General features: G+C 38.8%; 1 protein-coding gene across 5 annotated transcripts in view; it reads left to right on the forward strand.

Annotated features, from left to right (window-relative positions):
• LOC136877494 (chromodomain-helicase-DNA-binding protein 6) overlaps window positions 1-15727 on the forward strand; it is a 703291-nt gene that overhangs the window by 455085 nt on the left and 232479 nt on the right. For 4 of the 5 annotated variants that reach the window (XM_067151592.2, XM_067151593.2, XM_067151597.2 and 1 more), the window contains one exon: window positions 11583-11753. The exons of the other annotated variant lie outside the window; for it this stretch is intronic. In XM_067151592.2, coding sequence (XP_067007693.2) covers window positions 11583-11753 — 171 coding nt within the window. The remainder of the gene's footprint in view (window positions 1-11582; window positions 11754-15727) is intronic. 5 annotated transcript variants of the gene reach the window in all.

A 15727-nucleotide genomic window follows, 5' to 3' on the forward strand; every position in this document is an offset into this window, starting at 1 on the left:
AGTGCCCATAAAGCAGCACAAATGCAAAAAGAAAGCTTTCCCAACAGGCATCATCCTAATTGGAAGAAGTTTATCTCCGTGGATACTGACTTACGAGAGATGGGGTCATTCATGCCACAGAAAGCTGGGCAAGGTTACCGCCAAAGACAAGTCCAAACACCAGACTTTGAGGAGATGGTGTTGGATCGTGTGGCTGATCACCTAGCAAGAAACTCCCGTCAACTTGCCCGTGAAACACGCCCTTCGAAGGGCGGAACAGGTATTACACCCCTATCATAAAGAATGTGTGCAAGCACTGGAACCAATGGGTTTGGAGCCCTGCGTTCATTTCTGTCAGTGGATTATCCACTGCAGTGCCGAACTTCATACAGTTTGTATTGTTCACGGATGAGCCGTCATTCACCCGTGATTGAGTTTTCAACAGCCGCAGCAGCCATGTCTGGATTGAGGATAATCCCCACATGTAAGTGGCAACCAGCAACGATTCTCTGTCAACGTATGGGCGGCCATTGTCCAAGATCACCTAATAGGACATTGTTTGCTGCCTCGCCTTTGACTTGTCCACGTTACCTGGTGCTCTTGTGAGATGTGCTGACACCGTTCCTTGTGGCTACCCATTATTGTCCACGAAAGATGGTGTATTAACATGACGGTGCACCAGCCCACTTCTTTGATAATGTCCATGAGCACCTGAACAACACATATCCTCATGATTGGATTGGAAGTACATGGCCAGCACGATCGCCGGATCTCATCCCTTTGTTGGTGTATGAAACTCCCGTAGAAACGGATGAAGACCTGCTTGCAAGGTTCCAAGCTGCCTGCCTTTTGGTACAACAGATAACAGGGATCATTGAGAGAGTGTGGCAGAACTTCTCGTGCCATTCCCGTCCATGCATTGAGACTTTGAACATTTACTGTGAGCTATGTTGATGTTATTATGCGGTGTACCCTATGAATGTCTATAATACAATAAATATGCATTTATGACCTTGGGTTACTTATCTCAATATAATCGGTTGTGGGCCCACTATCACCTGTTTCAAATTGACCCAAAGGGTTTGAGACTCCCTGTATATTTCTGAGTTTTCTTCCCCTGTATATTTCTGAATTTTCTTGGATTATGTTTTTCAGTCCTAAGATATTTCACCCTCTTTCTTCCCACAGTATTTCACTATTTCAGGCCTAATTTCATCCATTTCTGCTGCTTTATTAATTGAGCATTTTCACTAAGTTTTGTATTATTGGTTTTATTGTTTCTCTAAACCTGTCAGCGTTCCTGTTTTGTAGATTAATAGTCTAATTGCTTATCAGATTTGTAGTTTTGTAAAAACTTGTTGAATTTTTTCAGCTTCAGTCTAGAGGTGCTGAATACATCTGAATCAAAATAAGAGTTATCAATTCCTTTTTAATATTGTAAGATAGAGTGCCGTGCAAATTAATCTGGAAAAAAAAAAACATATTTTTTCCCAATGATTGCCAACATTTTGCTACACATTGCTTATTTTTAGGTCCTGGGGCCTGTTCCACAAACGAACTTTGCAACTTTTTAACTTGCTCTTTTCACTTTTCAATTCTTGCAAAGTGCAAAGTCTTTCTTTTCCACCATGAACTAGGTTGTACTTTTCAATTTTTTCGCAAAGTGAAAAGTCTTTGCAAATGAGTGATCCGATCGAGTTTATTCCTTAAGCAAACTGTATAGGCCTAATACTCTATGATTTTAATGCTTTACCTTTTGCGGCGAACTTGGTGGTATAATTGTCGTACCGTTAAAATTTTTTATCATGGGAAAGAAAAGTTATTACAAGAAGCTGGTTGTGTTGGAAGTTGTCAAGGAGAAACGAAACATCCTTTTTTGACAACTTTAAAGATAACCTCCCAAATGATGACACACATCAATGTTAAAGAGAGTAGGCTATCGTCAACACATCCACACACAGAAGGAAATTCACCCTTCATTAGAAATCCTGTCGCTATATTAAGTGGATTATCAGGCCAACGTACTGTTATGAAATATTACATTTACTATAACTAAGGGCCTTATTTTTTGGTGAAATAAAACTGTTGATTTCGGTGTTAAAACTAACACTATTTCGGTAGGTATTTCGTGAAATAAATTGTCATACTGATCGATGTTTCTTGTGAAATATTCTTTATGGCACTAATTTTGTGATTAGGGGTTTTAAAGTGAACACTTGTAATGTATTAAATTGTTATTAAATCTTAGAACAGCCAAATATACAAAATGTTACTGAAACCTCGAAACGGAGTTAGGCGGAAGTTAGGAATTTATACATGGCCTACACTTTTTTGCTGGTCATGTGGTGTAGGGGTTGTGTGCCTGCCTCTCGCAAGGAGGCCCCGGGTTCGATTCGCGGCCAGTTCAGGGATTTTTCTCGCGACCTGAGGACTGGTTCGACGTCCACTCAGCCTACCTGATTAGAATTGAGGAGCTATCTGACGGTGAGATGGCGGCCCCGGTCTCGAAAGCCCAGAATAACGGCCGAGAGGATGCGTTGTGCTGACCACACGACCCCTCGTAATCTTCAGGCTGAGCAGCGGTCACTGGGCAGGCCAAGGCCCTTTCAGGGCGTTAAGTGCCGTGGGGTTTGGTTTGGTTCTACACGTTTTTACATTTTGAATGACTTGTCTCCAAAGTAAAAACTACGCATGGTTTCAACATTATCAGGATTCGGAGTTGTGCGTCAGTCAGAAAGTATATTTTTGTAAACAAAGCAGCCCCTTTCACTGACCACATTGGACGTCGGAAACCATAATGCTTGCGAACACTTAGTGCAAATTTACTGTGGTCTTCTATCGAACCTCCTAAAACTTCACTAACAATGTCTTCTTTCTTCTTTTCTATCAGACGTGCTTTCACTGCATTCTGCAAAGCCATATATCCCTGGAGGATATGCTGGTGCTGCCCGGCCCGGGATGAGTAACTCAGACAGTTAAGGTGTTGGCTTTCTGAGCCCAAGTTGGTAGGTTCAATCCTGGCTCAGTCCGGTGCTCAAATACGTCAGCCCCGTGTTACTAGTTTTATCGGCGCGTAAAGAACTCCTGTGGGACAACATTCCGACATTTCGGCGTCTCCGAAAACCGTAAAAGTAGTTAGTGGGACGTAAAAACAATAACATTATTACAACTCAACCAGGCGATTTTTCTTTTGCTATTTGCTTTACGTCGCACTGGCACAGATATGTCTTACGGCGACAATGGGATGGGAAAGGCCTAGGAATTGGAAGGAAGCGGCTGTGGCCTTAATTAAGGTACAGCCCCGGGCATTTGCCTGGTGTGAAAATGGGAAACCACGGAAAACCATCTTCAGGGCTGCCGACAATGGGGCTCGAACCCACTATCTCCCGATTACTGGATACTGGCCGCACTTAAGCGACTGCAGCTATCGAGCTCGGTGCGATTTAGTTACAATAGGCCTACTAATATCGTCATATTTTACAATATAGTTAGTATTATTTATCTTTCCTTTTATATTCATCCATGTCCTCATGCCAGGATTATCCAGTTTTTCTATAGAAATGCTGGTTTACATGAATGCTTTTGTTGCAAATTGCTCTCTACCACTTTTCAACTCCTTTGCGATGTGTAAAGTATCGCCGATTGTTATTTGCCGCTTAAAATTATGTTCGTTTGCTTCATTCTTCTTCTTTTTGTGTGTTTCTGATTCTCTACAGTATTTATCGCACGTGTCTCTTTGTTTTCACGTAATGCGAACATTACAGTACTTACACATTAGAATCTTTCTTGCAGCATCAAATACATAGAAGGCCTCACTGTTCTGTTCCTCGGCCCTCGGAAAAACTGTTGTGACTTTTCAGCATTTTTGTACTTAAATGCTGGACATTTGCTGATAAAGTTTCATAAGTGGCGAACTCTCACTGCGAAAGAGTATAATGCCCACTGCTGTATCTACAACCGATCTTCCTACGAACACAATGCCATTTGCTGTAATCGATAACAGATATCGATTTTTAATGATTGCCTTAGAGATCGCGGAACTGAATACACATACCTCCGATACACAGGGCTCATCGCTTTGTGTGCATTTGTGTAGAGAATATACAGCGCTATCAATCAACTGAGAAGGAAACTACTATAGTCAAGTTCTCAGAAGCATTTAAACGTTTATTGGAGATCTTTTCCGATATGATTTCGCATTTTTCGTACCAAGTGGGGTATATTTCGTGATTATTTGCACGATTCACGTAATAAATCAGATTTCGCGATATTTCGTGAGTTCATTTCGCTAAAATACGTTACGGTACGGTACCTACAAGGTCATATATAGGTTAGAAAGAAGATATGAGAAATTTTGTGCGTATCGCTATTACATAAAAATACGGCCCCTAACTATAACATCTACGACTTTGATAACAGTACTGCAAATAATTGATTTTGATGCTCCATGCATTGCTGCTACACCATGCAGTTAGGCACCACTTACTAACCAGTGTATATAAGAATTTGTTGTTTTTCGGAAAGGAATTGACTTCTTTTTGTTGCATGTTTCAATAAATGACCGGTCATTTCAAAGAATGTAGTCCGCCTGTGTTGGGGTAATACGAAATCACTCGCGAAATTACGTTGAAGTGAGGTTATGAAAATTAATCCTGTCTTTGTACGTTCTCTTATTGGATTCTTCATCACTGTCCTCATTTGATCCTAATAAAAGCTTACGTCGTAACGTGTTTATTTCACTAAACCAAATTCTATGCCAAGAAACTAGTGTACACACTTGTTAATTAACATATGAAAAGGGAATCATCTCTTTGCAAGTTTTATGAAAACTTTTCACTTAATTTCTTTGCACTTTGCATTTCTGTACCAATGGAGGAACATAACAGGCTTCAAATGTGAAAAGATTCCTAACTTTTCACTTTGCATGATAAATCGGAGAAGTGATGGTGGAACAAAATCTGAACTGAAAAGTGCAAAGTGAAAAGTTACAAAGTTCGTTCGTGGAATAGGCCCCTGCTCTCTATGCATTTTTTGCAGTTTTGTTTGTTCGTAATTAATCTCTGTGATAAATGTTTTAGGTGGAAAGTTTATTTATTTTGATATGTGTCATTGTTGAGGAATTTTGAGGTTTCCTTGTGTGATCAGTAATACCCACATCTTCAATGGATATGACTTTCAGGAAGTGTAGTACAATCTTAGCATTATCTTAGAATACTTTCTTGACACAAAGAGAGTTAGTTACTTAATTTGATGCCTGTATAGGCACCATAAATAGAATTATTCAACGGCCTAACAGACTGGCTCAACTTCACTGAAGAAGAAGAGAAACTGGCAGGAAAAAGAAAATGACTCTCACTAATAAACTCTTTCTCCACAGAAGATACAAATCAAACCCCAAGGCTCACTGATGCAGCTTGAAGATAAACCTGCAAATCTCGAAAGAAACACATTCTAAGAGGAGAAATGTTAAGGAAACGTCTCTTGTGTGCACATTTGTCGTCAGGATTGGACAATGTAACACATGAAGGGAGTTCACTCTGATGAGTCACTTTGCAGTGCTGAGGCTGTGGTTTCAATACGTGTGCTGAGCAATGACCAACAACTAAAGCGCATTTGCAGCATTTAAAAAAGATGACTTTTGGGTGATGTTTTATGCATGCATGAAGGGCCGGAATTATGAAATCTAACCAGTACATCCTAATACTGGACATGGGAATTGTTGGTGAGCTTCAGAAGAGGTTTCCAAATGGTAAAGGAATTCTTTGCTGAGACCAATATTTGTGACTTAGTACTTCACGCATTTGTTTAGACATAACCAAGGCCATGCCGACCCTTTGGTTGGACAATATGAACTACTATCTTGCAGTTCGAAATCAGTCACCTGAGAACCAGGAAGTCAACCGAGATGTATGACATAACTGCCAAGGTACTGAAAGCTGTGAGTCAAGTTGAATCAAGCAATATGCTAGATCTATGCATTACCATCTGGGGAGATGGCTGGATGAATCTTTATTCCCATTTGCAAGAAGGGGCCACTGGCTGATTGTTCCAACTAAAGAGCAGTAGCTCTCATCCCTCATATGAGCAAGATTCTTCTCAATGTTCTTCACAAACTTCCTGACATAGCTGAAGAGTAATGTGGCTTCATCAAAGGAAAAGGCACCCGGGTGTAAATTGTCATTGTCCAGCTGATTGTGCAAGTCAGAGTGTTGTGACTTTTCCTTGCATGTGATTTGGTGAAATGGACTCCTCTCAGGACCATTCTTCTGGTCGCACAGTATATGATGGTACTTGTGCGGAATCTTGATTGGGGCAGCTGTGAGACTACTTAGGTCATCCAATCATGTCCAGAAACCTTAAAGCAGAAGATGGTACAAGACAGGGCTGCATTCTCTCATCTGCCTTCTTCAGTTATCTACACTGAGCACATAATGACAAAAGTGCTCAAGGACTGGGAAGCAGGTATTTGTATTGGAAAGTAGGTAGATCAGCAATGTTACGTACACCAGTGAGACGGTACTTTTGGTAGCTAGCGCATAGGGAGTACAGGTCCTTATTGAGAAGCTGGTGTGGATTAGTAGGGAATACAGCCTGGAAATTAATAGAATAAAGGCAGAGGTGATGGTTGTCGACAGACGGAAAGCCAACCAACCCAGTGTGAGCGATATAGTGTAGGTGGTTTCGATGCCGCCCAGAAATTTGTCTGCTTGGGCTCCATGATTTATAATACAAGAGGGTGTTCTGATGAAATCAAGCGAAGAACGGCCATTGCGAGGGTTGCCACCACAAAGCTGAGAGGGATATGGAAGGACCATACAGTTGCAAAGAACACTAAACTACAAATACTGTAGCTCATTCCCTCACATTCCCCATTGCCACGTATGTAGCAGAGACCTGGGTAATAAACTGAAATGTTGTATGGCTTTTAGTGCCGCGAGTGTCTGAGGGCACGTGGAGGTCTTTTGATTTAACGCCCGTAGTTGACCTGCACGTCGGGATGAGGATGAATGATGAAGACGGTGCAGCGAAATTAACCAGTGATCGTTAAGATCGAACCTGTGACCAAAGGCCAGCACGCTAACCATTTAGCCATGGAGCCGGATAACCTGGGTGATCAAATAGGCAGATCAAGAGGACAGTGGAAGCTTCAAAATGTTGGTTTTACACATTCTATAAATTTCTTGGACTTTGCAATTAATACGTCAGTGCTGGAAGAACTAGGTTTCTTGAACACTTCAGCCAGGCTAATCGCCATTACTTCGGACACATCACCAGAACAACAGGCACCCTAGAGAAGCTTGTGATGGAGGGAAAGGTTAAAATGACAAGAGGCCGCAAAGAGGAAATCCAATCAGATGAGTGTTGGATCCACCCTCTGGTGACAATACAGTCATCAACTGCCAGACTATGCCCTGTCGAAGGTAGAGGATTGTGAAGTGAAGGAGTAGAGCGACCTGGGAACTTCCAACACATTCATTCAGTAGAAAACATGCACTATTTGCAAAACAGGCACACAGGCACTATTCCTTAAAAATACATAATGAGAGTTTCAAGTTACAGCGTGGTTTTTTAAATATGTGCTGAAAGCTTGGTGAAATATGCCTAATCATATAAAGCACATATAAAACAGAAAAGAACATATTAGCTATTAGCAAAGATGTATTTTTAGATGGATAAGTGCAACAAAAAAAAAAAAGAATGTTATTTTGTTTTGATTAATTCACATGGGACAGTATTTTAACTGGCTTATAAACTATCCATGTTTGCTGGACTGGGCAATTATAAAGCTTTTTGAAAATGCCTTTTTTAAACCAACAACTGCAGTTTGAATCTCCTTTTTAGTAGCTTATAGGTCCACATGTTTTACGGATGTCAAATAATAAACTATTAAAGCCCTGTTACTATGACAACCAGGTAAATGTGCTATTTAAATTTATTCTGCAGATTGGACATTCATCCAATAGTTTGGTTGAAAATGCGTACTACCCCATTAATTTTTATATGCAGTCTGGAGTAAAATCATTTTTATATGCAGTCTGGAGTAAAATAAAGGTTTTCAAAGATCCACCTTTTCAATACAATAATTTTTTATTGTGAATCAATCACATGTCATAAGGATATTAGTTTCAGCACCTGTCATGTGCCATCATCAGCCCTAGATATAAATTGAACAATTATATACACATACCTAAAACAACCTAAAACACATTTTAAAACACATTACTAACATCTATGGTAGTACATGAAATGAGTTAAAATGATGGTACAATTTGAATTGCTGCAGTATAAAATTCTTATAGCGACTCCATCGTAAATTTTATATAATATGGTGTAGTCCAGCCTGTGTATGTCCAGGTTAAGTGAAATCTACAATATTTATGTTGTCCATATGAGTTGGCACGTGTTTACTTAAATTAGGTGGTTCCACAGAAGTTGAATTGGTCTTATCGAGGTCATAGTGTGACCTGAGATGGAGATTCCCACTTAAATTCGAAACTTTGTAATCTTTGAGTTCCAAGTAACACAGGTCTCTATGGCTCAAGGTTACGCGTAATCAGTGCGGTGTCCTGTTGAGTTGATCCTCCTTCTCTTGCTCTGCACTACGATAAAGCGCTTTTAAAGTTTTCAAGCCTGTTAATATAAAGAAGTGATATGGCTGTATGTTATGTCTCAAATTAATGTTCCCAAGGAAGTGTGCTGTTTAAAAAAGAAAGTGTTTCTTGTAGGACCCGACGTGTTTAGCAATGAGTGTTAATTGTGTTCAAGCTACTCCCATACCCGGGACCAGTGGGTTTGAACCACACTGATGGCAGTCCTGAGGCAAGTGATTACTTGCCATTTGTATATAGCTCTGGCCTGAAGGGCTGATTTATATTACCTGAACTTCACATTTAAAATGCACAAGAATCACATCTGTGTAAAAAACAAAAAAATTACTTTTAAGGCATATATTGAAATAATTTCTGTATGGTGGTGATGTTTTGTTAAAATATGTTATGCTACATTATTTACTGGAGTGTTTTGTCATAAAAAGACGACTGCCCTCTACCCAGTTAAACCGAAACTGGAAGTAAAGGTTATTCTATTCTGTACAGAAAAATCATAAAAAGATAATTTATCATAACAATGAGGATATTAAGGAAGAGCAGACTTGGAATTTATCATCAAAATTAGGTCAGCATATATTAAGTGTTTAAATTGTAATATTATTAAATACAATAAGTGTTAGACACTTTTGATTGGGTTGAAGATACAACATGATAAAGGAGTGTTCCTCAACTAAAAACAGATTTTAAAACATTCACTGAATTGAATACAATAACAAAGAGGAACATATTATTTTGCATTGATTATCTTTATTTCCGCATCCATTGGTATTAATGTTAAAACATTGAAGCAAGATCTCCTTCATTCATTACAGGAGTTTGAGTGATTAGAAGAACACTCAGTCTGAACTATATCTTAACATCTGCTGTTTCAGAAGTTTTGTTTCAGTCAGTCAAATAATTTTCCTGCTGTGATTTTGGTTCACAAATGTTTAATCTAAATAAAATACAGGCATCTACATGGTTTAGGTCACATAGCTGTCAGCTTGCATTCAGGAAGTAGTGGGTTCAAAGCCCACTGTCAGCAGCCTTGAAGATGGTTTTCCGTGGTTTCTTCATTTTCACAAAAGCCAAATGCTCGGGCTGCACCTTAATCAAGGCAATGGATGTTTCCTTCCTACTCCTAGCCCTTTCCTATCCCATCGTCGCCATAAAGCCTACCTGTGTTTGTGCGATGTAAAGCACATTGTATTGTATTTAGGTCTACCAAGAGCGTCATTCTTCACAGCATTCATTTTTCGGGGAATATTGTGTGTGTACAAGCTGTATCTGTTCTTTCCATCAAAAACCTTTGTCCACCATTGCACTAAAACCCATACTTCTCAAGAAATGTAACACAGACTTCTTTAAACCCTAAAAGTTAATTGTTCTTACTGAATGAAGTCTGTGTTCTCGGCCGTTGGATACTCTTCACGATCATGAAAGCTAAGTACAAATTTATGCATTGCTTCCTTATCGAAATAATCGAATCTGGTTACTTTCTTTTCTAAGTGCCTCTGTGGAGGCTCGTTTCCTTCAGCATTTAAGGCTCTGAATAGGTTAACTACCTTTTCCATATGCATCTCCTGTCAGTGATTGAACTTCCTTGAAATGTCTGGATTATCAGCCAAAGTAGGAAAAATGTGTACACATGTGTACATATTTACACTGATTATTGAAGTCTTTCTTGCCGAGTAGTTTTCCCGCCTTTCCCAGCGGTGGTGTATGAGGAACATCCTCATTATCACTGTCAGAATTACACATAGTGGAAAACAACCTTAATAAAATTACTGCTGTCAAGCAACTGCACATTCCAGCATCTACCTATAAAGTTAGCGACTGAAGGTGTGATGGAATAGTATGGCAAAATCCTGCACAAGGGGTGGAGAGCCGAGCAGTGATTCGGTTGACCTTCAGGCCTGCAATGATTTGTCCCAAGCCATAATATCCTTCTACTTCCTTGTCATCGGATGTGGTCTGTGCCTGAAGTTCATCTTGCCTTTCTTCGGATTGGCTTTAGTCGGACCCTTAGACATTTTCCTCTTTCTTGACATCATGGTGCCTACATCTATTGTGTGTATTCTACAAGGTATCGAGAAAAGTGGGACTCATGAGAGATTTTCATAGATAAGTGCGAGCTTTGAAAATGTAATTGGCAAGCAGCACACGCTTGATTAACCTCCATATTTAGAACATACCTTGAGTTTGACTTCCACACGAAGTATAATTTTATACCATATTTTTCTGGTTTGTTCTTTCTATATACAGCTTAGTGGATTCTGCCTCAAAAAGCACAGATTCAGTCATCATCCATAATGTTCTGTACTGAGTGCCTAAGAAATCAAAGCATTGGCTGTATGTGAGCAGTCATGACCTGACTGCCCTCTTGAAACATATGCATCATTTAAGTGTAACATCACCATGGTATTCTTGAACCTGTCACAAGACATGAGCCTTGAAGCAAATGTTCATTGCAGTATGGGAGTGGTAGACCAATAGTTTGCCGAACTTGTTTTAGATATGAAGCACATGAAATTTATCACCTGCATATGATAGGTTATTTTTGTGAAGTACAAATAGAGAACAAGAATAATAATTTTATGCTTTTCTTCCTGTTCTGCATTGGTTTTTAATACTCTTGCCATGCTAAATCTACCTCTCTTCTAGTGCGATTTGGTGCTACCAAGATACGATACTTTGTTTATTCTTATACACATTTACTGTATTGTAATTCATGTGTTTGAATGATGTATAATATTAAGTATTTATATCAGTAGAGTGGTGAAGGGAATGTTGGTAATTAATGCCCATATCTCAGTATTTTTCTTTGTTATTGTGATATTAGTTTACTGGTTTTATGTATCTCGCCAACTTCTTAATCTGTAAACTTCTTTCTCTGAGTGTAGATGTTGTGTATTCAAATCCTCTGTAATACCTGAAAATAACCTTCACACCTTCCTTAGAGAGCAGTTACTCCTTCACATGAATTAATGTAAGTTTGTACTTTTAAATGCACAGTACAACTGGGGTCATCAGTCATTTGTTAATGAGGCCCACTTACCTAACTGCTTTGGTGCTGGGGTCCAAAGATTTTGGGAAGAGGAGTCTGCCAAAAATGACCCATTCTGCACAGTGCCAGCAAATGAAAGTCTGGACAAAGCCTTGTGCAACTTATCTAAAGCATATATGGTAAATCTCTTTCCATTCTGATTGTTGTTGTTTATTTATTTATCATCATGGAAGCTGCGTATGTCATTAGCATGTCATTTTTTCATTTTATCCTTTTGTACAACAGTCTTTAAAGGAAATCTCATGTTTGTTGAAGAAAGTACTCCTTAGTTGAAACCAGTGTAGTTGGAAGGATTCCATTTTAATTTATGAACGTCTAGCTTTCAAAAAGCCCTAAATTGATGTACGGATAATTCAGTTCATTTTAGAACACAAGTGTCTTATTGTTCCTGCATGTATAGTGTCTCATTTGAATTGTGATTTTGGTTTAGTTGCTCCAATTTTAAGTTTGATGTATAGTTTTCATAATAAGGTATATTTTAAAGATACTAAATCAAGAAATTAAATTATTAGCTTATTAGTATTGACATGAAGTATGTTTTAAAGCTTTTTTTTTTTTTCCACACGTCTTGACAAGTTTACATGTTTCGTAGGTTGTCTGGAGATGTTTGTTAATTAGGAGTGGGTCATTTTCCGAGTGTCTAGTGAAATGTATCTTACTGTGTTTCTATAGATATCGGATTTATATGTATATCTGCTTCAGTTGTTATTGTTATTTAATCCTGTAACTTAGTTTAATTTTTGCCAGTAATATCTTGCACAAAATGTGCTTTATTTTCTGCAAATATTGTCTCATTCCATGTAGATATTATGTTCTCCTTTAGCCTATATGTTTAAGAGAAGTGTAGGTTTTTTAAATTCCCTTGCTGGCTAATATTTTGCAATATGTCTTCCATTGATCGATAGCATTCCCTAGTTTATCTTGCTGTTGAGAATAATTATGAATTATTTGAATACAAGAAATTCTTTAATTTAAGCTAAGTTGTGAGTTATCAGTACTCTCTTGCTTTCATACTGCCCTCACTTTTAAAAAGATTAACGAAAGATATATGTTCGTGTCAGTGGAATAATAGTCTGCCATGCAGGTGGGCCCAGTGCTTAAGGGGCCTACGGACTTCCCAGAAAAAAAAAATAAATGAACACATAATTTTGCCTGAATTCTACTCTGTACAGGAAAGGCGACCGATTTCCTGATGATGTAGAATTGGCCGAAAAATATTGTTTTTACAATTCATGAGTAGAGGAATTGCCAGGTTGTTCTATCTGGCTGTAGTTGTAATGAGTTTGGCACAGCCATCTCTCTAAACAAACTGCACAATATTATGTGAAATACCGATGAAAATAGGTACAAAAATATTGTATTTTGGGCATAATCATACCTGTTACTTTTTCTTGTGCAAAACTGTAATTTTTGAATCTGAGATGTAAAAAAACTACAAGCGAAATGATATGACCCAAGAGAAACTCAGTGAAATTAGCCTCCTCGGCATCTACTGATGCCATTGTAATTGTTGTCCGTCTGCATCCCACAAAGTATACCGCATATTGCAAAATTTTTTTTTTTTTTTTTTTTTTTTAAGGACCGAGCTCGATAGCTGCAGTTGCTTAAGTGCGGCCAGTATCCAGTAATTGGGAGATAGTGGGTTCGAGCTCCACTGTCGTTAGCCCTGAAGATGGGTGTCCGTGGTTTCCCATTTTCACACCAGGCAAATGCCGGGGCTGTACGTTAATTAAGGCCACGGCCGCTTCCTTCCACTTCCTAGGCCTTTCCTATCGTCGCCCTAAGACATATCTGTGTCAGTGCCACATAAAGCAAATAGCAAAAAAAAAATTTTTTTGAGACTCTAACGTGAATACAGTAAAGATGAAATAAATTTAAAACTAAAGATAAACCTGTATTTATACAGTATTTCAATCTCTACAAAATATTCAATTTTCAAAATAAAATCTATAAATAAATTATTTAGTTTTGTAACGATGACGATGCTTGTTGTTTATAGGTGCCTATCATCTTGGTCAGCAGCCCTAACAGTAAGTCCTGTGTAGAGATTGGATTAAAGTTATTCTTGTATCTGCTATAGTTAATTTTGTGTGTTGAGTTATTGATAGGTTTTGTACCATTTGTTTGAGGGGGAACCACTTTGTTTCCTGCAGGCTGCCCTGTATCGTATTCATTACGCCTCTGTTTCCTGTACATTCTCAACACATTTCCTGTATATTTCTCCCTGAAATTAGTTGTGTTATGAAACTTCTTAATGTTTCACACACTGCAAGTTGAAAAGTCTTGTTTCCTTCCACAGTATTTATTAAGCCATGAATAGAGGATAAAAGTGCTATTACTTGTATGAGAGGTGCCTGGTGTAATTTTTCCGAATATTAAGCTTGAACCCTAAAATTGTCTTAGTTTCGTCATCATCATCATTATCTACCTCAGGCTTCTCCATCGTTTTCTGCCAGTCCACCCCTTCTCTTCTGTCACTGTAGTCCAGTTCCCTCCTCTTGCCTCGATGCTCTCTGTTACACCTTTCAGCCATCTGTCCCTCGATCTTTTCCTAGATCTCCTTCCCTTCAACTCTGTTTCTAACATCTTTCTTGGTATCCTCTCTCCTCCCATTCTCTTACCATGTCCATACCATTGCAGCCTTCATTTTTCTAGCTTTTCCTATAGGGGTACCTCATTTACCATGTTACGAACTCTCTCATTTCTAACTCTGACCATTCTTGTTAAACCTACTAGACACCTTTGAAACTCCATTTCCACTGCTTGTATTCTACTTTTATCCCTCTCTTTTTAATTACCCATGTTTCTGATCCATACATCACAATTGGCACAAAATACGTCTTGTAGATAATTCTTTAACACATCTGTGGTACATCCCTGTTCCATATCAATCCTCCCACACTCTTAACCCTGGAACCGGCAGTCGTCGCGATCGCGACTCATTTCCCTGTTACTCAACCGGCAGAGTCGCTATAGAGATTTATTACGCCAGTGCTGACTAATTTCGAGACAGCGCCTTGACATTCAACATCTTTATGACATACCTTGCATCATGTTGAGGAGGAAACTCTACTCTATAATACAGCACAATTCTGAAGTAGTTTAGTATGACAGAATGTGCGGTATACACTTGGAAAAACGAGAACGCTTTGCAAATGGTCATTCTGTTGTGCTTGCTGTGGTTGTCCGATGTGCATTAGCTTTCGTGGCGCAAATTGTGTGAATTGTCAGGAAGTAGTGAAATTCGTAATTTATTGTTTGATCTGGACAGCGAAGGTGATAGTGACATATTTTTAGAAGGAATTGACGATGATTTTGACAACAATTCGTCAGGTAGTGGCGAGTTATATGAGCCTTGGCTAAGTGATTTCAACACTGATATTGTCGATGATGTGGAACACAATGAAACAGTCACTGATGATGATAATGATAATGACAGTAATGTAGTTAACCAAACAGAACCGAAGTGGACAAGAGTCTATCCTCCAGAGCCAGAAATTAAAGTGGAAGAGAAGTTCAAGATTCGAAACGCAGGTGTACAAAATTGCCCTCTGAGGAACAGCCCTCTTCCTCTAACATACTTCTGTTTGTTTTTCTCCAATACTATCTGGAATCTTTTAGTGACTGAAACTAATAAATACGCACTGGAAATTATTTGAAATAAAACGAATTCCGGAAATATGGGTCCGTATTCTCATATGCAAAGATGGGTTGACGTTACAGTATCCGAAATGAAAAAAATTATTTCTCTAGTTTTAAATATGGGTCTACCCTAAGAACAACATTGAAAAATACGGTGCACTTCAAAATCCTAAAGTCATTTCACTAAAACGTTTCGACTGGAAAGAAATATAGTATTCTATAACCTGTTGGTAATGGTAATTTTTGATGCCTATATACTCTGTAGTTTGAACACTGACAAACCCCTTGAACATGAGGAATTTATGGTTAATATTGTCGAAGGTCTTGTAGATGAAGAAACTCTTCAAAACATTCCACCTGGACCTTCAGGAGAAATGGGACATCAGCTGGTACGCCTCCTAGGGAAGAAACTGCAGTTGTGCCCTGTCTGTTCGACTGCAGAAAAAAGTCA

This window comes from Anabrus simplex, chromosome 7 (genome assembly GCF_040414725.1).
Source record: "Anabrus simplex isolate iqAnaSimp1 chromosome 7, ASM4041472v1, whole genome shotgun sequence".
In the NCBI taxonomy this organism is placed as follows: Eukaryota; Metazoa; Arthropoda; class Insecta; order Orthoptera; family Tettigoniidae; genus Anabrus; species Anabrus simplex.